Source organism: Astyanax mexicanus, chromosome 4, assembly GCF_023375975.1.
Source record: "Astyanax mexicanus isolate ESR-SI-001 chromosome 4, AstMex3_surface, whole genome shotgun sequence".
Lineage (NCBI taxonomy): Eukaryota > Metazoa > Chordata > Actinopteri > Characiformes > Acestrorhamphidae > Astyanax > Astyanax mexicanus.
In genome coordinates, this window is record NC_064411.1 from 57633988 (window position 1) to 57659706 (window position 25719).

Here is a 25719-nt window from a genome sequence, read left to right on the forward strand (position 1 = left end):
AACGATTTATTCAGGTAAAATATGCCCAGACACGCTTGTTCTGGGCAAAAAGCACAAAATTTCTTGATCATGGAAAGCTGTGGGAGAACGGAGGTGAGCTATTTAACAAAGGTAAGAACTTTTTATCATGTTTTACTACATCAAAAGTACATTTTACACCGGAGTTCTCCTTTACAAACCCTGGTTTTTAATAAATTGACCAGGGAAGATGCAACAAACACTAAAACACTAAAAACACAGAGATAACACACACCAGATCAGCGTCCAGACCGTAGAGGCAGTGTCGTGTATTCGGGTCGTGGCCTGGTTTCACAATTTCTGAGCGAATAAATTCCATTATCTTATGCTCTCCTTCACCAGGGGTCTGTAATACAACACAGACTCAGCTTTATTAATCACACACACATTTATATTATTATTAATTATTATTATTATTATTTATCTTATGATCTTCTCACCTCGTGACCAGATAAATACACCCGGACTCCCTGCCACATCCGGTCTGTGGAGAGCTTACTGTGGACAAAATATTTCAGCTGTTCCTGCAGCCTGGCCATGAACTCCGTCCCTGAGACACAAACACCAGCAAAACACAATCATTCAGCCAATCCTGGACAAGATAACAAAAACGCATCTTCTGAGAATCCCCCTGACCTTGGCTACTGTGCTTTATCTCAGTTTTAGGGGGTTATTAATCTTCTTATAGCCAAGGGATCTTTATATAGAGCAACAACTCACATCCTCAGAGAGTTCTTTGCCATGAGATGGCATATATGCTAAAGCTGCTCCAGCAGTGCTAGCTGGGCTTAGCAGCAGAATACAGTCCGATATACTCACCTCTCTGTACGGTGAAAGAGCTAGCGCTTAGCAATGTTAGCGGCTAATAATGCTAATACTGCTCCTACTTTGAAAAATGTAAAATATAACAGATATTTTGTTTTGTTTAACTTTTTTTTTTATCAAGATCAAGTTTGGGTCAAAAGCCAAATAATAAAAAATAGTTTTAAGACAAGTTTCTACTTTCTAATGAAGATCTTTAAATGATATTAAGTCAGAAACACTTTGCTCAACACTGACTCATTATTAAGAAGCACAAACCTGGAGTGATGCAGTTGGAGTCAAATCTGGCCTCTGTGGGTAAAACCTCGCCTTTCTCCAGAGCCTTCTTTATCTTATCTTCTGCTTCTTTCGCTGATCTGAACAGAAAATCATGGAATTATTAATTCAGGAACGAAGAAACGATGGGAGAGTTTCAACATCAGTTTTAGAAAAGGCTGGAAAGCAGATTAAACACAGAGAAAGAACAAAAATTAGGTTCCATAAATGTTCCTAAAAAGACTACCGTATTTTTGCACCAGATAATAAGGCGCATTTTATGCGACAATAGTAAGGAGCAGGGGTGTCTCCATGTTTCCCTTCTAATTTAGCTAAAAAACTTTACTTTTAAAATTAAACCAGTGCTGGATGTTAATCTACACAGATTTCTCTATTGAAAACTGTTTATTTAAGTGAGTAAAGTGCTTCAGTTTATTTACAGTTTTAGCTCAGATTTAGTGAAGTTTCTCCAGCACTAAGGCTGGGTGCAGCAGCATTAGCATTAGCCGCTAACCAGAGACTGAGGAACCCTGAGTGTTACGGTAACCCAGGGTGATATTAGCTAGCGGTTCTTCCGACATAGCTTGTTTTAACACAGTAAACATGAAGATATACAGTCCAATATACTCGCCTCCGAACGGCGAAGGAGCTGGCACTTAGCACGGTTAGCAGCTAATGCTAATGCTGCTGCACCCAGCCTTAGTGCTGGAGAAACTTCACTGAAATACCTGACTGGTAAAATTTATACATAAGGATTATAAGGAGCTCTGATGATTTTTGGGGAAAATTCAAGTATTTTAAGTTCATCTTACAGTGTGAAAAATACGGTACTATGAAGTATTCTGATATCTTTGCTGTGGACTGAGAATAATGTCTCTTAAGCGAGCCTAGAGGGCGCTAAAGGACTCTCTGCTAAAGCACAGCGGTAAAAACAAAGGATCGGAACTGGATCTGGCTTAAAACTGCAAATACCCAAACTAATCTTTTAGAAATTAAAATAATGTCAGGATCCCAATTCACTGAACCTGATAATGCTATATATTTTTTTGCAAAACATATACACACACAAAGAACCAGTCAAAAAGTGTGGACACCTTAAATTCAGTGTTTTTTCATTATTTCAAAAATGTCCTGTATTGTAGATTAATATTAAACTCATCCAAACTATGGAAAAAAAACACATATGGAATTATTTATTAAACTAAAAAGGTGTTAAACCAGAATATGTTTTATATTTTACATTTTTCAAAGCAGGAGCGGTATTAGCATTATTAGCCCTTTCGCTGTTCATAGGTGAGTAATATCGGACTGTATTCTGCTGATACCCTGGCTAACACTGCTGGAGCAGCATTAGCATTGCCAGTATAAACATTAGCTCTTTTGCCGCTCAGAGGAGAGTATATCGGACTGTAGTCTGCGTTTTTACCGTGTTAAAACAAACCGGACCACTCAGGGTTCCTCAGTGTAGCGGCTGTAGGGTGGCATTTACTAGCACTAACCGTGGCTAGCTCTTACAGTTTGCCGCTAATGCTAATTCTGCTGTTGCTGCACCCAGCCTTCGTGTAAATCTGGACATCTAAGCTTACTGTAGATAAACGAAGCACTTTAACTCACTTTAACCCAAATAAACTAACAGTTTTCGGAGAGAAATCTGTGTAAAAAATAACATCCAGTACTCGTTTTACTTTAAAAGAATTATTTATTTTTTTTTAAGAATTACAGTTTTGTTTGTAGCTTTGCTTCAGAGCTTTGCTGATTTAGAATAAGAAACATGGCGACAACCATGTTTCTTACTAGTGTCGCATAACGCGCCTTATAATACGGTGCACCTTATATTGTGTGAAAAAAATATATTAATTCCACTACTGTTCACTTGTTTAAATCACTTTTGCGTTGTTTTCTAATAATTCTGTACTTAAATTAGTTTCTCAGGGGGACTGTGAAAAATATTTCACACTTCTAGTGATAAAACTCCTGCATCCGGAGTAGAAATGAAAAAAGTGAGTTTCTTTCTTGATTTGGCTTTCTCGATCACATGACATCGTTCATCGTTCAGTAGCTCCTCCATTTCCACTCGCTGTTGTGTTTTTAACGTGGATCTCCATGGAAACGGAGGCACTTCCAAAGTGTGATTACAGTGCGCGGCAGTGGACAAATATCTATTTTATTAAAGGCGAGGAGACGAAACTCAGAGATGTGCGTCCGGACGGGACTAAAATTACTGGAGGAGCACGGAGTTCAGAGAAAAACAGGAGATAATTCAGCCTGTAATTTTCTCAGAGGACGTCTGAGAAAAACACCTACATGATCGTTCTGGACAGGAATAAAATCACAGAGGACTCAGTTTGTTGAATCTCTGGTACCTGAATCTTCGGCCACGCTGTTGGTTCATCTTAGCTCGGGGAGCGACTCCATCCACCGCCATGAAGAAGACCTTCCTGGGCTTGATGATGCGGAAAAGCACCTCCAGGTAGTGGAAGATGTCGGCGAAGATCTTCTCCTCGGTGATGCGGAAGTGCACGTCCTCGTCATTGGGGTGAGAGCACTGGTGGATGATGCCGTTCATGTCCAGGTAGAGATTGTCAAACTCTGGGATCTTTAATACCAGAGATAACAGCGTTAAAATCTGATAAAACTACTCATCACTCGGTAACACTCTTCTACAATTACACACATAATATTACAACAATTACAACAATATACTGAACAATAGTAGACAATTGGTAGTCGACTAATCTGACGATTATTTTTTTTGATTAGTCGATTAGTCAACGATTATTTCTGCCATGTTCTTTAGCTCTAAAAACAATAGAAAAACATCTGAATATGAGAATTAAAAGGCATTTAAATGTCTAGATTTTGTTTAATCGTGGGAAGTACTAATTGTAGTAAGTAAATATGTAATCAGTCGTGTTTGGTCTCTTTTGGAGACACAAACGGAGTTGAATTTAAACTGTGTGAGTGAGCATTTACCCTTATTTATCTCCCATTGCACTTCTATCTCAAGCACTTTGTTTAATGCAGTATTGTTACAAATTAATGATTAGTCGACAATAATATTTATAGTCGACAATTTTAAATAATCAACATTGTCAATTATATCGACTAATTGTTGCAGCCCTACTGAACAATAGGTGAATAACTAGGTTGTCAACTTAGTGTACAATATATGAATATGATGACCTCAATAAAATCAGTATAGTTCTCTTAGCGAAAAGAGTAAATTACTGTGAATTAAGCGTTTTAAAAAGTGTGTGATTTTATTTTCTAACAGCTCAAAAAACTTTAATACGCATGTTAAATGTGTTTAAAATATTAAATAAATAAATTAGCTATATTTGCCTTCACTTAGATAACTAAACTAACTAAACTTTGTGTTTGTTCGTAGCTGGAATTACCCGTTCCACCTTAAATAGTGCAGCATATTATCGATACGATAATAAAATGTATCGCAGTACAATAAAATATCAATATATCTAAACTAAAAATGCGCTATACATACGTTAAATGTGTTATAGATATTGTAAAAGACATTAAAAATGTAGCTATATTGGTCTACATTTAGCTAGTTGGCTATCTAAAGTTTGTGTTTATTTATGGATGGAATTACCCGTTCCACCTTAAATAGGGCAGAATATTGTTGATACGATAAAATAGCAATACATCGCCTTTTATTTTGCCTTTTAACTGGAAACTATTCAAGCTAAACAAGAGTTTACAAAAACACTAGTTTTCAGAAGCTATAAATGCTGAAGCTGAAGTTTGTGTTTGTTAGTAGCTGAAATTACCCGTTCCACCTTAAATACCGAAGCTTTTTGTCGATAAGATGAGAAAACTAATCACGATACAATAAAATAACAATATATCATCCTGCTCTTGACTGTTAACTGAAAACAGTGCAGAATATTGTCGATACAATGGCACCTGGAGGGGGATGCTGTGGTGTTGCTACATGCTACATGTTTAGCATCTGCTTTACTATATGGAAGCTAGAGTGTTGCTAGGTTCTTACCATGATATCTCATGTGGTTGCTATGGTGTAGCTATTTGAGTGTACTGATGCTGTTAGTATTACTATATGATATATCAGGTGGTTGCTGAAGTGTAGCTACATGGGTGCTATGTTGCTGCTATATTGATGCTATGGTGTTGCTAGGAGCTTACTATGATATATCAGGTGGTTGCCACGGTGTAGCTATGTGAGTGCATTGATGTTGCTAGGAGGTTACTATAATATTATATATCAGTTGGTTGCTGAGGTGTAGCTACATGGATGTGATGGTGTGTGTTCCTGTATGGATACTATGGTGGCACCTGGAGGGGGTTGCTGTGGTGTTGCTACATGCTACATGCTAAGCATTTGCTTTTGATATCTCAGGTGGTTGCTATGGTGTAGCTATGTGTGTGAATTGCTGTAGCTAGGAGTATAATATTATATGATATCTCAGGTGGTTGCTGAGGTGTAGCTACATGGGTGCTATGGTGTTGCTATATGAATGCTACGGTGTTGTTAAGAGCTCACGTTTAAAACATGTGTTGAATGTGTTAAACATTATTTTCATGTTAGTTCATGTTTGTTTGTAGCTGGAATTAACTTAACCCGTTCCACCTTAAACAGTGCAGAATATTGTTGATACAATAAAATATTGATATGTCGTCCAGCTTTTGCTTTATAACTGGAAACTATTCAAACAATTTACACATAAGCAATGGTTTATAACAGCCCTAACCCTGCAAAAATAAAGGTTAAACGTTAAAATTAGCTGACCAGCTAAAGTTTGTGTTTATTTGTGCATGGAATTACCCCGTTCCACCTTAAATAGGGCAGAATATTGTCAAATATTGATATGTTGTCTAGCTCTTGACTGTTAACTGGAAACTAGTCAAGCTAAACAAGAGTTTATACATAAACAATAGTTTCTAACGGCTCTAAAAACGTTTAAAACGTATGTTAAATATTATTTTTAGCTGACTAGCTAAAGTTTGTGTTTATTTGTGCATGGAATTACCCGTTCCACCTTAAATACAGCAGCTTATTGTCGATAAGATGAGAAAACTAATCAGGATACAATAAAATAACGATATATCATCCAGCTCTTGACTGTTAACTGAAACTGTTCAAATTAAGCAAGAGTTTATACATAAACACTAGTTTCTAACAGCTCTAAAAACGTTTAAAACGTATGTTAAATATTAATTTTAGCTGACTAGCTAAAGTTTGTGTTTGTTTGTAGCTGGAATTACCCCATTCCACCTTAAATAAGGCAGCGGTTCCACTCTGGCACCTGCACCTTTTAAGGTGGACTGGACGAGTTAAAACGCAGAAAAAGAAGCTAAAAATGGAGATTTCAGATTCGGTCTCGGCTTAATCCGGATTAATGTGTCTGAAGGGTTTAGTGAGGGTGTGAATCCGGGTTTAGAGTGTTTTAATTCGGATTATTTGAGTGAATAAAGGCGGTTTGACCTGCTGCTCCTTCACCACCTCGCTCAGGCAGGGGTATCTCTCCGAGATCCAGCGGTAAAACTTCGGGACCCCCATCTCCTCCTCCGCCCGGGCCCGGTACCGATCACACCGCGGGGAAACGAGTTTATAAAGCGGGTAAAACAGCGGGTTTATCCGCGGAGTTTAGCGGAATTCAGCCTGAACTCCGGAGCTGAAGCTAATGCTAATGCTAACGCTGCTATACAGGGACACCGTAACTCTGCGCTGTGCTGCGGAACTAAAGCTCCGGGCGGAAACACAGATCACCGCTTATCTCACAGTCTATCCCATTTTTTCTGAGAGAAATTTTATTAATTTAAAGTTTTTTTTACTGAATTAAACCGGACTAATTCAATAGTGTGGACGAGTTCAGATGTATTACTGTAGATTAATAAACACCGTTCACACAGAAAACAGCAGTAAAAGCATTAAGTTAGCCGGTTTAGAGGAACAGTAGCGCGGTGTGTCCCATAAATCCTTCCGGGCTGACCGGTAGGAACCAGTTTTTAGTTTAGTTTCAGCAGTTTCAGTAAATCATAAATATTCTTATTTATTTAATTTGATTTCTTTAATTAAATAAAATAACTATTTACCTCATTATAAACATATAACCTGATTGGTATCAATTGTTTTATCTTTATTTTATTAAATAAAATATTACCTGTTATTATTACTACTGATATCTACTATTATTTATTTTATATATTATTCGTTAACTTATTTATTTCGATATTTTTATGATCATTATTTAATTGATTATCAGGTATTTACACATTTCCAGAAATATTATTGAAATGGATAACTGTGAACAAGTTTATTTTTATTAATTAAAATAGTTGTTTTTGAGACATACAAGTTTTAAGTTTTATTATTTTTTTATTTTCATTTTAGTTTTAAAATTATTATTATTATTATTATTATTATTATTATTATTATTATTATTATTACTTTTATTTACTATAGTGTACATGTTTTTATTTAATTAATTTTAATCGTGTTTAATATTTTTGATATTTTATTATCTGTATTTACTTCACTATACACATATAACATGATTATTATAATGTATTTTATTTTAGTTTCATTTTCATTTAAAAAATATTACATAGTGTTATTACTACTACTATCTACTATTATTTAATTAATTCCTTGACTTATTTTGGTATTGTGGTGTTCCAATCTATTTACTTCGGATGTGAGCATGTTTATTTTTATTTAATAAAAAAATAGTTTTTTAGACAAGCTTTGAGTTTTATTGCTTGTTTTTTTTTTTATTTTCATTTCAATTTTAAAAATATTATTATTTTTATCTACTATAAAATATTTTTTATTTAATTAATTTTAATTGCATTTGATATTTTTTATATATTTTTGCGATCCTTATTTATTTTATTATATGCATATAAACTGTACAATCAACAAATGTATCATCTATAATTGTGATGTTCCAAACTATTTACATTTGAACATGAGTATTTAAGCTGCACAGACGGGTTAAAGGAGGACACAAAAGACTGAATGTTTGATATTTTATTAAACGTGATACAATATTGATACATCTTGTGTTTCTATTATTACACCAATAAAAATATTTTAAACATTTGTGGGGGTTTTTTTGGATATTTTAATGGACAAACAATAAATATACAAAATAAACAAACAAACTCACTACAAACATTTATATTTTTAATGTCAATGTTTTCATAACTTGGCGAGGAAAAAACAAAATTCCCCTTTAGTTTTCCTTCACAAGCTTCTTAATCCACACTGCATCGGTGTTTTCTAGGCGGTAACTACACTGGGGTGGATGCTTAGGTACAGTATTTGTACAGTATATTTACAGTTTTTACAATTATTATACAGTACAAGTGGTTGCTGTGGTGTCTGAGGTGGTAGCTAGAGTGTTGCCAAGTGGTTGATGTGGTACCCCATTTGGTTGGTTGGGTGTTACTATGCATATAGCAAAAATTAAAACTCAGCTCACATCCGGATCGAGTACAACACAATATGTACCAACACCCTGGTTACTGAGTATAATATGGGAATCATTTTGATCAACACAGTTGCTATAGTGTAGCTACATGGTTGTTGTGGTGTTACTATGATATGCTATGATATCTCAGGGTGGTTGTTATGGTGTAGCTATGTGAGTGCATTGATGTTGCTAGGAGGCTACCATGATATGATATATCAGGTGGTTGCTGAGGTGTAGCTACATGGGTGCTATTGTGTTGCTATATGCACGCTATGGTGTTGCTAGGAGCTTACTCTGATGTCTCAGGTGGTTGCTATGGTGTAGCTTGGTGAGTGCATTAATGTTGCTAGATGTCCTCACCCTGGTTACTGAATTTCATATGGAAATCGGCCCAAGCCACATGTGAATACCCATTTTAAACCACATTCTCCCCAATTCTTCGCATTTTCAGTGCAGAACTGGGGCCAATTCTTCATGCTTTCTGAATAGTGGTTTTATATCATTGTGCCATAAGAAAAGTATGTAAACTTTTGCACCCTTGTTACTCAAATGCGCAAAAATGCATTGCATTGCGAAGCACAACCACATGGTCATGACTAAAAATTAAATAATTTAAGAAAGGAGTGCAGCTTAATAAGTCACCCTCCACCACTTCAGCCCTCAGTAAGGAGAGACATTAGCTGGAGGAACGTTTTCAGACCGTCCTTTTTCTTTTTCTTTCTGAGAATGAGGAGGATAGTGGATGATGGAGCCCAAAACACCTGAAACACAAATACAGACATATGTAAATAATAATAAATAATAAACAAAGTGATTTGACACGAAAAAAACAGCACAACACATCAATGCAATCATGCAACCACCTGACATATCATAGTAACCTCCTACCGACACCATAGCATCCATATAGCAACATCATAACACCCATGTACTGTACCCACACCTCAGCAACCACCTGACATAGCATATCATAGTAACTTCCCAGCAACATCAATGCACTCACATAGCTACACCATAGCAACCACCTAAGAAATCATCGTAAAGTATCTTCTTAGCGTCTTCTTATATGGCAGACTCAAGACTATAACAATTTACACTATACTGCCTCTTTAAGACAAGATCAAGCCACTGTTAAAGGTGTGGGTGTTATCTTGTTGCTATATGGATGCTACAGTGTTGCCTGGAGGTTACTGAGCATTTGCTTTAGTGTTAATTTATAATATGCAGTCAGGTTTTACACTGCTCTGAAGCGAGAGAGTGTTAAGCCTACATGCATGTTACATTAGGTTATTATGATATCTCAGGTGGATGCTATGGTGTATCTATGTGAGTGTACTGATGTTGCTAGGAGGTTACTATGATATGCTATGTCAGGTGGTTGCTGAGGTGTAGCTACATGGTTGTTACAGTGTTGCAATATGGATGCTATGGTGTAGTTATGAGCTTACTATGATATCTTAGGTGGTTGCAATGGTGTAGCTACATGGTTGTTATGGTGTTACTATATGGATGCTACAGTGTTGCTAGGAGCTTACTATGATATCTTAGGTGGTTGCAATGGTGTAGCTACATGGTTGTTATGGTGTTACTATATGGATGCTACAGTGTTGCTAGGAGCTTACTATGATATCTTAGGTGGTTGCAATGGTGTAGCTACATGGTTGTTATGGTGTTACTATATGGATGCTAATGTGTTACCAGGAGATTACCTTGATATTTTAGGTGGTTGCTGAGGTGAAGCTATGTGGGTGCTGTGGTGTTGCTACATGTTACATGCTTAGCGTTTGCTTTAGTGTTAATTTATAATGAGCTGTCAGGGTTTTTCACTGCTTTGAAGTGAGAGAGTTAGCGTTAGCTTAGCGTGAGAAAGTCAATAAACCCTGATCTTACCTCCGACTCCGACTGGGTTTGTGGTGAGAAAGATGATAAGAGAGAAAGATAAACACAGAAACATCATAAATGTTATTATAAATTAATAAATGTATCATATATGTGTATTCATTAATATATCAGAGCATGCAGTAAACATAAAACAAACTCAAAAACAAGAACATTACAGAAGCAACTCTTGAGAAAGCCAGGCTACGGATGTCTGAGGCAAACAAAGGAAGAAAGAATGTCGAAACCAAAAACCCTCACATTTTGTGACTGAAGAACACAAACAGACTATATATTTTATATATTTATTAGTGTTAATGTAATAAAAGATTTAATCAGATTATTCTTCACAATATTCTGTGATTAACTGAAATTAATCACACTTATTCTTCTTAAGAATATTATTTAAACATAAATTAAAGTATAAATATAAGAAATATAAAATATAATTATATTTATAATAGTGGTGTTAAATAAAATGCTAGTTTTAGGATTGCAAAGCAGGAGCAAGAAGAGGACGCGGTGAGCATATATGCAAATGTGAGTGATTTTTATTAACAAATGAAGAAACAAACAAAAAAAACTAAATAAACAAAGAATTACTAAGAAAATGGGAACAGGGAAAACAAAGAAAAACCTACAAACTAACAGACGTAAAAATACAAGAACCGACAAATTAACACCGAAAAACAAAGGGCTATATATATATACGTATATATATGTCCTTCGGGATCAATAAAGTATCTATCTATCTATCATATACAGAAGGGGACAGGAAACAGGAAACACCTGGGCAAAGTTAACGAGGGGGCGGAGCTACAAATGTAACAGTAACAGTAACTTAGATGTGTAAAATAATAATGAATATTTATTATTTATTGTAAAATAACTAAATAAATAAGGCAACGTAAAAATAATGTAGTGTAACAAAAAAACTAAAATACTAAAGTGCAGAACATTTGTAGTATGTGTTGCATATAAACTGCAATCATAAATTATTATATGAAAATATCCTCTTTTTATGGTTAAAAAAATACAACAATATTATCTGCATCACAACATGTCACGAGCTGTTCATGTGTAGCTCCGCCCCCTCATTACTGGCTCCAAGTGTTTCCTGTTTACTGTTCCCTCCATGTGTATTTAAGCCCCTGTTTTTTCAGTGGTAGTTTGTTGGTTTTTGTATGTTTTCACGTCGGTTAGGCTGCTGTTTCTTGTCTCAGGTTATTTCTTGTTTTTGTTAGTTAGTCCTGATTGTTTATTCCACCTGTTTTTGTGTTTATTTATTTTATTAATTCCTGTTTCGTTAAGCTTTATATATATTACTTGACATTGCGTCTACTCCACGCATCCAGGCGTCCATGCATCCCTGCTGCATCCTGACATAATACTACATATAAACAGAACTCTGGGAATGCTGTTCACTTTCAGTTTCATAGTTTTGTTCTTTTTATTTCTCCAAACAAACTGAAATGAAACTGAAACAATTACAGTGTGATTTTATCTGTACTGTATAATAGTTCTTTGTTATGTAAAGGGTGTGTGTTTGTATTTAAATATATAAATATTTATTTACTCACCATATTCTGGATACTTAAAACTCAGTAAAACAAAACCAACGAACAATAAAGCTGCCAGAAGCGTCGCCACCACTCCAAAAACAGAGACGCCTGAAACAGTCAACAATAAAAACAAACAGCATATTATAATTCTGTTTTTACTGTACAGTATTTCTGCTGTGATACATTTCTGATTGCAGACAGTATAAACCCTAGATCAAAAGTCTGGAAAAAACGTCTTAAAATTTAATTCAGTGTTTTTTCATTATTTTAAAATATTTTGCATTGTAGATTAATACTAAACTCATCAGAACTATGAAGAAAAACATATTTAATCATTTATTGAACAAAAAAAGTGTTAAACAAACCAGAAAAGTATGTATTTTATATATTTTGCTTAGATGATCAGTTTTGAACATCTCTGCTGGATTTTCTCAGTCAGCTTTATGAGGTAGAGTCACCTGGAATTCAGGCTTTCAGTTAACAGCTGTGCTGAACTCATCAAGAGTTAATTACTTGAATTTCTTGTCTCTTAATAAAGTGTTTGAGAGCATCAGTTAAAGTAAAGTAGTGAAGAGGTAGAGTTACAGGTATACAGTGAATAGTGAATATTTGAGTAATGTTCAAAAATGTTACAATGATGGAACTGGCACTCATCAGGAGTATTTTTTAGGTTTGTTTAACACTGTTTTTAAGTTACTACATGATTCCTTACACGTTTCTTCATAGTCTGATAGATCACTTCACTATTCATTTACTACCATTTATAATAATGTAATAATGTGTGCAGCATGTGATTTAGCATTGTTGTGAAGAGAGCATTTAAAAATGATGGAATATAATCAATATAAAACCAAACTGAACTGCTTGAATTTTTGCACCAGGAGTAAAGCAGCATAAAGTTATCCAAAAGCAGTGTGTAAGACTGGTGGAGGAGAACATGATGCCAAGATGCATGAAATTAAAACTGTGATTAAAAACCAACCAGGGTTATTCCACCAAATATTGATTATTTCTGAACTCTTAAATCTTTATGAATATGAACTTGTTTTCTTTGCATTATTTGAGGTCTGAAAGTTCTGCATCTTTTTTGTTATTTCAGACATTTCTCATTTTCTGTAAATAAATGCTCTAAATGAGAATATTTTTATTAGGAATTTGGGAGAAATGTTATGAGATGAAATGTAATATTTTGGGGTATAGGATGTGAATATATGTGAGCACAGAGACAGTAATATACCTGTTGTAGTCTGGTTGTAATTGAGCATCTTCTTCTTCAGGTCTGTACACTCCTGCAGGATCTGCTGCAGGTCCAGCTGAGCCGGTTCTGTTACCAACATCGTCCAGGTGTGATTTACCTGATTCAGCACCAGGACATCCCGACCCTCCACCCGAACCCGGTCCCTCAGCAGCTCCACCCGCCGACCAGCATACTCACATTCAACCACGCCCGGGGGCGGAGCTTAACAAACACAACAAACACAAACAAACACAACAAAACTACATAAGAGTCACAGCAGTAACAGGATACTATAGAATTCATAATGCATACAGAATAATAATTAAATAATTCATACTGGGTACGGAATAATAATAAAAGTCATTCTTTACTATCTTGTAACTGCATAAGAGTCACAGCAGTAACAGGATACTATAGAATTCATAATGCATACAGAATAATAATTAAATAATTCATACTGGGTACGGAATAATAATAAAAGTCATAGCAGTAACAAAGTACTAAAGAACTCATACTTGTTACTAAATAATAAAAAATGTTATAGCAGTTACAGGATACTAAAGAATTCATACTGCATACAGAATAATAATAAAAGTCATAGCAGTTACAAAAAACTAAATAACTCATACTGGGTATGGAATAATAATAAAAGTCATAGCAGTTACAAGATAGTAAAGAATTCATACTGGGTACGGAATAATAATAAAAGTCATAAAAAATAATAATAAAAGTCAAGTTACTTCACAATAGTGTATACTATAGTGTATAGTACTATAATAGTGTATACTAAATAATCATACTGGATTGATACAAAAATATATATATTTAAAAATATACGTTATTACTTTTAATCATTTATAGTGGACACTAAATAATTCATAGTGTACACTGAATAATTCATAATGGATACTGAATAATTCATAGCGTATACTAAAAAATTCATAGTGGACACTGAATAATTCATAATGGAAACTGAATAATTCATAGAAGATACTGTGTAATTCATAGTAAGTACTAAGTAATTGAATGTGTACAATGACCAAATTCAGAATGAATACTAAATTACAAATAGTGTAATAATACTTACTGAATATTTCAAAGTTAATACTGAAAACTACAGAATTTAGCGTAGATACTGAATATTTCACAGTTCTGAATAATCCATACTGGATATCAAAAAACTTGTAGTAAACACTGAAGAATTAATAATGAATACTGGATTAATCTCACTTCACACTGCCTCCGGACTGTAAACACTACACACAGTACAGATTCATACTGGATTAAACTCACTCTACAGTTACTGTAAACACTACACACAGTACAGATTCATACTGGATTAATCTCACTCTACAGTTACTGTAAACACTACACACAGTACAGATTCATACTGGATTAATCTCACTCTTTAGTTACTGTAAACACTACACACAGTACAGATTCATACTGGATTAATCTCTCTCTACAGTAACTGTAAACACTACACACAGTACAGATTCATACTGGATTAATCTCTCTCTACAGTAACTGTAAACACTACACACAGTACAGATTCATACTGGATTAATCTCTCTCTACAGTTACTGTAAACACTACACACAGTACAGATTCATACTGGATTAATCTCTCTCTACAGTAACTGTAAACACTACACACAGTACAGATTCATACTGGATTAATCTCACTCTTTAGTTACTGTAAACACTACACACAGTACAGATTCATACTGGATTAATCTCACTCTTTAGTTACTGTAAACACTACACACAGTACAGATTCATACTGGATTAATCTCTCTCTACAGTAACTGTAAACACTACACACAGTACAGATTCATACTGGATTAATCTCTCTCTACAGTAACTGTAAACACTACACACAGTACAGATTCATACTGGATTAATCTCTCTCTACAGTTACTGTAAACACTACACACAGTACAGATTCATACTGGATTAATCTCTCTCTACAGTAACTGTAAACACTACACACAGTACAGATTCATACTGGATTAATCTCACTCTTTAGTTACTGTAAACACTACACACAGTACAGATTCATACTGGATTAATCTCATTCTTTAGTTACTGTAAACACTACACACAGTACAGATTCATACTGGATTAATCTCACTCTACAGTTACTGCCTCTGGACTGTAAACACTACACACAGTACAGATTCACACTGGATTAATCTCTCTACAGTTACTGTAAACACTACACACAGTACAGATTCACACTCGATTAATCTCTCTCTACAGTTACTGTAAACACTACACACAGTACAGATTCATACTGGATTAATCTCACTCTACAGTTACTGTAAACACTACACACAGTACAGATTCATACTGGATTAATCTCACTCTACAGTTACTGTAAACACTACACACAGTACAGATTCATACTGGATTAATCTCACTCTACAGTTACTGTAAACACTACACACAGTACAGATTCATACTGGATTAATCTCACTCTACAGTTACTGTAAACACTACACACAGTACAGATTCATACTGGATTAATCTCTCTCTACAGTTACTGTAAACACTACACACAGTACAGATTCATACTGGATTAATCTCTCTCTACAGTAACTGTAAACACTACACACAGTACAGATTCATACTGGATTAATCTCTCTCTACAGTTACTGTAAACACTACACACAGTACAGATTCATACTGGATTAATCTCATTCTTTAGTTACTGTAAACACTACACACAGTACAGATTCATACTGGATTAATCTCACTCTACAGTTACTGCCTCTGGACTGTAAACACTACACACAGTACAGATTCACACTGGATTAATCTCACTCTACAGTTACTGTAAACACTACACACAGTACAGATTCATACTGGATTAATCTCATTCTTTAGTTACTGTAAACACTACACACAGTACAGATTCATACTGGATTAATCTCACTCTACAGTTACTGCCTCCGAACTGTAAACACTACACACAGTACAGATTCATACTGGATTAATCTTATGTTATTAGATTAATGATGAAGGTTAAACACTTACCTAAAGGAAAAGCCCAGAGTGGGGAACCACCCAGAAACACCAGCATCATCATCCACAGCATCTCTGCAGAAACCATCCGTCTGTCTGTCTGTCTGTCTGTCTGCAGGTAACAGCTGACCCCAGGTATGATTTTACTGATTTCACTTTCCCTTTACTGCAAGAGTGTGTGAAAAAGAAAGTGTGTTCAGGACTGTGTGGAAATGTGTGTGCTGAGACCAGGAACACAGAGAGGGAGGGAGTGTGTGTGTGAGAGAATGCGTGAAATGAAACTGCTGCTTTTGGTTGCTGTACTTTAAACCTTTAAACACTCCTCCAACACACACACACACCCACACACACACATTGCATCATAGTGGTTAATGTTACAGTGCTGTAAGTGTGTGTGTGAGTGTGTGTGTTAGTGTGAGAGAGAGAGAGAGAGAGAGAGAGAGAGAGAGATGTGTTTATTGGTTTATTGCAAGACAAATATCTGATTAGATATAAGATAGGTTTATGTTTGAGTAAAATGAACATTGTTGTTTTATTCTATAAACTACAGACAACATTTCTCCCAAATTCCAAATAAAAATATTCTCATTTAGAGCATTTATTTACAGAAAATGAGAAATGGCTGAAATAACAAAAAAGATCCTCAAATAATACAAAGAAAACAAGTTCATATTCATAAAGTTTTAAGAGTTCAGAAATAATCAATATTTGGTGGAATAATCCTAGTTGGTTTTTAATCACAGTTTTTTTTATGCATCTTGGCATCATGTTCTCCTCCACCAGTCTTACACACTGCTTTTGGATAACTTTATGCTGCTTTACTCCTGGTGCAAAAATTCAAGCAGTTTAGCTTATATACAGGGGAAAGAGCAGCATCTACCCACCCAGAGAGAGCAAGGCCAATTGTGCTCTCTCGGGGCTCTGGCAGCTGATGGTAAGCTGCATGACCGGGATTCGAATTGGCGATTCTCCGATCATAGTGGCAACGCTTTAGACTGTTGGACCGCTCTGAGCCCTCAGCATGATTTCTTTAATTGATTTAAAGAAATTTATTTGATTTAGATGTACCTGTGTTGGGGCGGCACGGTGGCGCAGTGGGTAGCACCTCCGCCTCACAGCAAGACGGCCTGGGTTCGATTCCCGGCTGGGGCGACCGGGTCTTTCTGTGTGGAGTTTGCACGTTCTCCCCGTGTCTGCGTGGGTTTCCTCCGGGTGCTCCGGTTTCCTCCCACAGTCCAAAGACAGCACGTTCAGGCTGATTGGATGTCGGATACAAATTGCCCCCTAGGTGTCTGTCTGTGTCTGTCTGCCCTGCGATGGATTGCCTTCTGCCCGATGCCTGCTGGGATAGGCTCCAGCACCCCCCCACGACCCTTAATGGATAAAGCGGTTGATAATGACGACTTGACTTGATGATGTACCTGTGTTTTTGTATAGTTTTTCTGTGTAAAAAGCTCTTTTCACATTAAAAAGTAAACTGTGATAAATTGAGATGTTCGGGTGGCACACATTTTTGGGGGCATACACAATGTGTATTAGACAGGTGGTTTTAATGTTATGGCTATTTCTTCTAAAGTAAATATTGGCTATAAGTTGGCTATAGATGGAGACAGAATCCCAGAAGGACTACAAGACGATGCAGATTCAGAGCTGCTTTAATGTTATTTTAAGCATTTTGAGTCATTTGTTTTAGTAGAGTGTTGAGCAGACTGGACGCGGAAAACAAAACAAAACAAAACACAAATCACAATGTTTACATACAAATCAGATAATCATCTCCTTTCATCTCCAAAACTCACAGACAGAATTCCTCCAGCTGATCCGACCGGTTCTGGATGAGGTCAACTGGGTCACATGGGTTGGCGCTGTTAACACACCTGGGTTGTTGTACAACCGTCATTTTCACAACAGTGTAGGGCAGTGTAGGGCACAACTGCTGTGATAATTATTAATCTGTATTAAAGAGCTTCTATCAGGTTAAAGTGAATTTGGCTTTGCTTTGTGGAAACAAATCAGTTTTTATGATATAATTTTGCTATTTATAGGTTTATGTTTGAGTAAAATGAACATTGTTGTTTTATTCTATAAACTACAGACAACATTTCTCCCAAATTCAAGTCAAAATGAGAAATGTCTGAAATAACTAAAAAGATGCAGAGCTTTCAGACCTCAAATAATGCAAAGAAAACAAGTTCATATTCATAAAGTTTTAAGAGTTCAGAAATCAATATTTGGTGGAATAACCCTGATTGGTTTGCATGCATCTTGGCATCATGTTCTCCTCCACCAGTCTTACACACTGCTTTTGGATAACTTTATGCTGCTTTACTCCTGGTGTAAAAATTTAAGCAGTTCAGTTTGGTGGTTTGATGGTTTGTGATCATCCATCTTCCTCTTGATTTTATTCCAGAGGTTTTTAATTAGGTAAAATCAAAGAAAACTCATCAAAGACTCCAACTCCCAGCAGGCACTCACACTGGACCTTCCAAACTCTGCTGATCACATGATGCTACTGTGTTCAAGCTCTCCCAGCTTCTGATTGCTCACACCTGTCTGTGTTTGTAAAATACCCCTCTGTTGCCAATGCTCCTCTCTAAGTATTGAATCTAGGTTTCTATCTCTTCTACTAAGCATTTCTATTGTTTGTTTTCTATTGTTGTCCATCGTTTGTATACTGCTCCCGAACTTTTACCTGTAGGATTTTCCTGTGTATGTCCTATTGTTGTTTATTCTTGCTGACTTCCTGTTATTAACCAAGCCTGTCCCCCGTAAATCATGTAAGATTAACGACTTGATTAATAAACTTTATGCGTGTGTTTACCTCACGTCTGGAAAAGTGTTAAAAAGTGTTACGCAAAGTTATGTGAAGTCTTTCAATTTTTCAGGCATCTCTTAACGTCAGAGCTTTAACCAGTATGTATTTTTTTAATTTTAGCCTCTGACCCCGCCCACTGCCCCTCTCCTCCCCTATTCCAATTAATTATTACACCTCGGGTTGCCAGGTATGAAATGCAATAGTAGATAGTAGACAGAGTCATATAAAATACATATAAGCTGGATCTTAATGTGCGAACAACATATACATTAGCATTAGCTGGTCACCTTCAAAATACGACTTGTCATCACTGTGTGGACGAAAAGTTCTAGTCAATCAGTAACAGCTGGAATTATAACCAGTAACACAGTGCTGGATTATAGATAACCAGCTCTAGACCTGAAATAATATTTAACTCATCTCTGCTCATCTTCACTCTCCGAGACTGTCTGACCAAGCTGTGATATACTGACCCCGGACATGACTTTAAAGTGTGCATATTGTGCAAAAACTCACTTTTGCTGTGTTTTTGTGTTTCCACTAAGGTCTACACTGCCTCTATAAACACAATAAACATAAAAAAATGTAACCATTCATTTTCTGTAAATACAGAAAATAAGAAAACCTGCATAGAACCACCAGAGACCCGCCCACTAGATCAGTTGAAGTAATGCTTCCATTTGGGTCTGCTGGTTGAGAACCTCAAAGAGTATACAGTAGGATTAGCCAGCAGACTTCTTCTGAGGGAGGGATCTTTATCTACTGTCTGTGGTAAGTCAGCAGATGAGGAAGATGAAAGAGCTTTTAAATAATTTGAAAGAGTTTTGTGCTTCTATCGCAGTTAAGCATGAACTAGCTTGCTTGTTTTTGCCATTTAGCACAAGCTAACGCTAATGTGTGGTTATGAATTTGTATAAAAGTGACAGATCTCTTAAACTGCTCATTCTAAAAGGGACTGAACCTGGTTTTGTACAGAACGTAGAGCTACTCTTCTATTCTAACTTGTTTAAAACAGCTTTATTATATCTAATTTAAAAATCTTTATTTAGTTTCATAACAGAATAATAAAACTTGCAACCAACTCTCATATCATAGCAACACCTTAGCAACCGACCTGAAACATATTGGCAACTAGCCCACCTGGGAATATCGTAAAAATCAACACTTGTACACTAGCAACCACCTAGCAAAACCTTAGCAACCAGCAGCAAAAGTATGGCAACATCTTAGCAACCACCCAGAAAAGCCTAGCAACCAGCACCAAATTATTGAAACATCTTAGCAACCACCCAGTAAAACTTTAGCAACCAGCAGAAAAAGTATTGAAACATCTTAGCAACCAGCTAGCAAAACTCGAGTAACCAGCAGCAAAAGTATTGAAACATCTTAGCAACCACACAGCAAAACCTTAGCAACCAGCACCAAATTATTGACACATCTTAGCAACCACCTAGCAAAACCTTAGCAACCAGCAGAAAAAGTATAGCAACATCTTAACAACCACCTAGCAAAACCTTAGTAACCAGCAGCAAAAGTATTGAAACATCTTAGCAACCACCCAGCAAAACCTTAGCAACAGCAGCTAAAATATAGCAACACATTATAAACCACCTAGCAACGTCTTAGCAACCAGCACCAAATTATTGAAACATCTTAGCAACCACCTAGCAAAACCTTAGCAACCAGCAACAAAAGTTTAAAACATTTTGGCAACCACCTAGCAAAACCTTAGCAACCAGCAGCAAAATTATTAAAACATCTTAGCAACCACTTAGCAAAACCTTAGCAACCAGCAGAAAAAGTATAGCAACATCTTAACAACCACCTAGCAACACATTAACAACCAATACAACTAGCAAAACTTTGTGAATTTGTTAAAAATGAAAGAAACTCATCAATTTTAAGGGGTCTTTTTTTCTAGAGCTTTTTCAGTTATTTTTTACAGTGAAGGAAATGGTGGAGGGTTTGTGTTTATGTTAACTCAAGATCTCCTCCTCCCAACAGGAATTCCTACAATTGTTGTGATCTGCTTTTATGTTGTACAGAGCTCAGAAAACAGAGCAGCGAAAGAGAAAATAACTGAAGTGACTCATAAAATTCTAACACAAGCTTTTTAATCAGGTAAAAGCATTTTACTAAAAGCCATAATGACTATAATGTTAAATATTAAAATGTTAATGTTGATAATATAATTTGGGATTTTGCACTTGTTCCCTGTTTCAGCTGCATATATGCTGATTGTAAATGAATGTATTTTAGTAGAATGTAAATATATTAAAGAAGCTTAGTTGGACGTTTGTCTCGAGTTCTCTCGAGTCTCTGCACAGCACAGTAACCATAGTAACCTAGCAACACTCTAGAAAGCAACACTTGCACCTTAGCAACCAGCAGCAAAAGTATTAAAACATATTATCAACCACGTAGCGAAAACTTATCGACCAGCAAGCAAAAGTATTGAAACATCTTGGCAACCACCTAGCAAAACCTTAGCAACCAGCAGCAAAAGTATTGAAACAACTTTGAAACCATCAGCAAAACAATAGTACCATCTTAGCAACCACTTAGCAAAACCTTAGCAACCAGCAGAAAAGGTATAGCAACATCTTATCAACCACCAAGCAAAACCTTAGCAACCAGCAGAAAAAGAATAGCAACATCTTAGAAACTACCTAGCAAAACTCTAGCAACCAGCAGCACAAGTGTTGAAACATCTGAGCAACCATCTAACAAAACCTTAGCAACCAGCAGAAAAAGAATAGTAAGATCTTAGAAATCACCTAGCAAAACTCTAGCAACCAGCAGAAAAAGTATAGCAATATCTTATCAACCACCAAGCAAAACCTTAGCAACCAGCAGAAAAGGTATAGCAATATCTTACCAACCACCAAGCAACATCTTAGCAACCAGCCCATTAGCATAGTATCCACCTAGGCCACATTAACAACCAATACAACTCAGAGCTCACCTATACAATACCTCAGCAAATAACACCTATAGAGTAAAAACAGGCCACCACCTAGCAACCACCTAGGAAATCCTTGGCAACCAGCACCTATACCATGTCAACACCTTTGCAACTCAGATACCATACCAACACTGCAGCAACATCTTGGCCACCACCTAGGAAAACCTTGGGAGCCAGCACCTATGCCACAGCAACAACCTAGCAACCACCCAGCAACAGTTTATCAACTGACCTGTAGCATAGCAACACCTTAAAATGTTGACAAAACACCTATAACCAGCATACCATCCCATACCATAGCAACACCCTAGCAACGACCCTGAAACCCCATAGTAACCACCTAACAATACATTCTCTTAACTGACTCTTACACCACCATAGCAACACCATAGCACATGCATACAGCATATAGCATAATAACACCGTAGCAACTAAATACTATACAATATGAAGACCTCACTAACCAATTCCTATATCACAGCAACCACCGTCATGGTCCAGCAGCTTCATGTGTGTTTATTATCTGCTCCAGAGAGTGCTGTTCCAGGATCAGCCAGCAGGGGGCAGGATGTAACAGGTCACTTTGTGCTGAAGGGTTGTGGTCATATCTGAGCTGATGGTTTTACATAACACTGGTTTCAGGCTGCACACACACACACACACACACACACACACACACACACACACACATACACACACACACACACTCACACTCACACACACACACACGCACACACGCAGGCCATCTGCAGTGTGCATGTTAAGATGTGACAGATTCGTTAACACACTGCTCAGTGTTCGTCAGCATCGCTCTTAATGACCTTTTATTACTGTGTCACTGAGAATCCTTCAGTTTTACAGGTCCAGGTCCCAACAATGATACAAATACTATTTACACACGTTTCCATGTACATTTCATTCTATAATATATATACTACACCATCTCCAGCTGCATCTCCAGATATGGTTAAGCTGTGTTTGGTTTGCCTGTGTTTGGTTTGGCTGTTTTTGCTTAGACTGTGTTTGGGTAACCTGTAATTGGTTGTCCTGTGTTTGGTTTGGTTGTGTTTGATTTGGCTGTGTTTGGTTTGATTGTGTTTGGGTAGACTATGATTTGGCTGTGTATGGTTATGCTTTTTGGTTTGGCTGTGTAAATGTTTAGTTAGACTGTGTTTGGTTAGAATGTGTTTGATTTGGCTGTATTTGTTTAGAATGTGTTTGATTTGGCTTTGTTTGGTTAGATTGTGTTTGGTTTGGTTTTGTTTGGTTAGACTGTGCTTGGTTATACTGTGTTTAGTGTGGCTTTGTTTGGTTAGATTGTGTTTGGTTTGGTTTTGTTTGGTTAGACTGTGCTTGGTTATACTGTGTTTAGTGTGGCTTTGTTTGGTTAGATTGTGTTCATTTTAGGTGTGTTTGGTCAGACTGTGCATGTTTAGCCTGTGTTTGGTTAGCATGTGTTTGATTTTGCTGTGTTTGGTTAGCCTATATTTGGTTTGGCTGTGTTTGGTTTGGCTGTGTTTGTTTAGGCTGTTTGGTTATTCTGTGTTTAGTTTGGCTGTGTTCGGTTAGACTGTATTTGGTTAGACTGTGATTGGTTAGTCTGTGTTTGGTTAGATTGTTTTGGCTGTGTTTGATTAGACTGTGCTTAGTAAGCATGTTATTAGTTTGACTGTATTTGTTTAGACTGTGTTTGGTTAGCATGAATTCGATTTGGCTGTGTTTGTTTAGACTGTGTTTGGTTAGCCTGTTTTTGGTTTAGCTGTATTTACAGCTGTTAGCCTGTATTTGCTTAGATTGTGTCTGTTTAGACTGTGTTTGGTTGAGGTGTATTTGGCTGGCCTGTGTTTGATTTGGCTGTGTTTGATTAGCCAGTAATTGGTTGGCCTGTGTTTGGTCGTGTTGTGTTTGATTAGCCTACGTTTGGTTATCCTGTGTTTGGTTTAGCAGTGTTTGATTAGACTGTGTTTGGTTAGCCTGTGTTTGGTGTGGACAGATTGTGCTTGGTTAGTCTGTGTTTGGTTTGGCTTTGTTTGATTAGACTGTATTTAGTTTGGCTGTATTTGTTTAGAATGTGTTTTATTTGGCTGTGTTTGGTTAGACTGTGCTTGTTTATACTGTGCCTAGTTTGGCTGTGTTTGGTTACCTCGTGTTTGGTTAGCATGTGCTTGGTTTGGCTGTGTTTGGTTAGATTTTGTTCATTTTGGCTATGTTTGATTAGACTATGCTTATATTTGCTGTATTATTTAGGCTGTGTTTGGTTTGGCTGTATTTAGTTAGACTCTGTTTACTTAGACTGTGTTTGGTTTGCCTGTGTTTGGATTGGCTGTGCTTGGTAAGCCTTTGTTTGGTTTGGCTGTGTTTGGTTAGCTTGTATTTGGTTTAGCTATGTTTGATTAGCCTGTGTTTGGTTGGCCTGTGTTTGGTTTGGCTGTGTTTGATTAACTGTTTGGTTATTTTCTACAATTGTTTTTTTTTTTATTGTGTCCCAAAATACAAATAGTGATGAGCTGAATATTAGCAGAATAAATAAAAAATATATTAATAATAAAAGATGCCGTTGCCATGACAGCCTGTGCGCGATGCTGTGTGCGGGTGCTGTGGCCTAATTGGTCTCAGATTCAGAACCATTTACACATGAAGCATCAGAGGTGAATGAGCTCACCCCATTCACACACACACACACATTCACAAATGCAATTATGATGTGGTTGCCAGTTACTCAAGCAGATAAAACAGAGCATCATTTATTCTCTCTCTCTTTTCTTTCTCTCTCTCTCTCTCTCTCTCTCTCTCTCTCTGTGTATGGACCAGTCTGTCATTTATGTAATTTTATTCAGTGTAGAATATTACAATAAAATTACAATAATACTACAATAATAAAATAACACAGATTAATATTTTTTAAACCTCAGTTATATAATCAGAGTAATGTAATTAATGTTTGCTCATTCTGTGCTCCAGAGAGAATTAGCTAAACATTTGTTTAGCCTGTGTTTAGTTAGCCTGTGTTTGATTAGCTTATGATTGATTATCCTATTATTAATTATGCTGATTATTTAGTCTTTGAAAATGATCATTTGTTTGGCCTTTGATTGCTCGGCCTACAATTGATTATCATAGTCTGTGTTTGGTTAGTCTGTGTTTAGTTAGTCTGTGTTTAGTTAGTCTGTGTTTGGTTAGGCTGTGTTTAGTTAGTCTGTGTTTGGTTAGGCTGTGTTTAGTTAGTCTGTGTTTGGTTAGTCTGTGTTTAGTTAGTCTGTGTTTAGTTAGTCTGTGTTTAGTTAGGCTGTGTTTAGTTAGTCTGTGTTTAGTTAGGCTGTGTTTGGTTAATCTGTGTTTAGTTAGTCTGTGTTTGGTTAGGCTGTGTTTAGTTAGTCTGTGTTTAGTTAGTCTGTGTTTGGTTAGGCTGTGTTTGCTTATCCTGTGTTTAGTTAGTCTGTGTTTGGTTAGGCTGTGTTTAGTTAGCCTGTGTTTGGTAACTGTGATTGGTTAGCCTGTGTTTGGTAGCTGTGTTTGGTTATCCTGTGTTTGGTTGCTGTGTTTGATTAGCTTGTTAGCCTGTGTTTGGGTGTCCTGTGACTGATTATCCTATGTTTAGTTAGTCTGTGTTTGGTAGCTATGTTTGGTTAGGCTATGTTTGGGTACTGTGTTTGGTTAACCTGTGTTTGGTTAGTCTGTGTTTGG

The 25719-nt window shown here is 36.5% G+C and overlaps 2 protein-coding genes across 4 annotated transcripts in view; both read right to left on the reverse strand.

Annotated features, from left to right (window-relative positions):
- The window catches only part of xrn1 (5'-3' exoribonuclease 1), a 48633-nt gene extending 41800 nt beyond the window's left edge, over positions 1 to 6833 (reverse strand). The window contains exons 1-5 of one of the 2 annotated variants that reach the window (XM_049476737.1): positions 6560 to 6833; positions 3459 to 3691; positions 1099 to 1196; positions 459 to 568; positions 254 to 364 (exon numbers count right to left, since the gene is read on the reverse strand). In XM_049476737.1, the coding sequence (XP_049332694.1) occupies positions 254 to 364; positions 459 to 568; positions 1099 to 1196; positions 3459 to 3691; positions 6560 to 6634 (627 nt within the window). In that variant the 5' untranslated portion in view covers positions 6635 to 6833. The remainder of the gene's footprint in view (positions 1 to 253; positions 365 to 458; positions 569 to 1098; positions 1197 to 3458; positions 3692 to 6559) is intronic. The other variant, XM_049476736.1, reaches the window with a different exon arrangement.
- Positions 6834 to 8092: 1259 nt separating this feature from the next.
- On the reverse strand, positions 8093 to 17598 carry LOC125801080 (uncharacterized). Of its 2 annotated transcripts, XM_049476768.1 has the most exons (6): positions 17324 to 17598; positions 16268 to 16421; positions 13230 to 13451; positions 12011 to 12100; positions 10443 to 10454; positions 8093 to 9313 (listed from the first exon to the last, which is right to left on the reverse strand). In XM_049476768.1, exons 2-6 carry the CDS (start codon positions 16341 to 16343, stop codon positions 9213 to 9215), a joined length of 501 nt encoding a protein of 166 aa, XP_049332725.1. In that variant the 5' UTR covers positions 16344 to 16421; positions 17324 to 17598; the 3' UTR covers positions 8093 to 9212. The 2 variants fall into 2 exon arrangements, with proteins under 2 accessions (XP_049332725.1, XP_049332724.1); XM_049476767.1 differs by lacking the exon at positions 17324 to 17598 and having other exon boundaries at positions 16268 to 16676.
- Positions 17599 to 25719: the final 8121 nt, after the last annotated feature.

Bases quoted from the DNA above. Each gene is read 5' to 3' on its own strand.
- LOC125801080 (XM_049476768.1), bottom strand. From the start codon at position 16,343: ATGGTTTCTGCAGAGATGCTGTGGATGATGATGCTGGTGTTTCTGGGT. The intron at 13,452-16,267 runs GTAAGTGTTTAA...GTGTTTGTTAAG, and splicing joins ACTCTGGGCTTTTCCTTTAG to CTCCGCCCCCGGGCGTGGTT. The intron at 12,101-13,229 runs GTATATTACTGT...TGACTGTTTCAG, and splicing joins TTACAACCAGACTACAACAG to GCGTCTCTGTTTTTGGAGTG.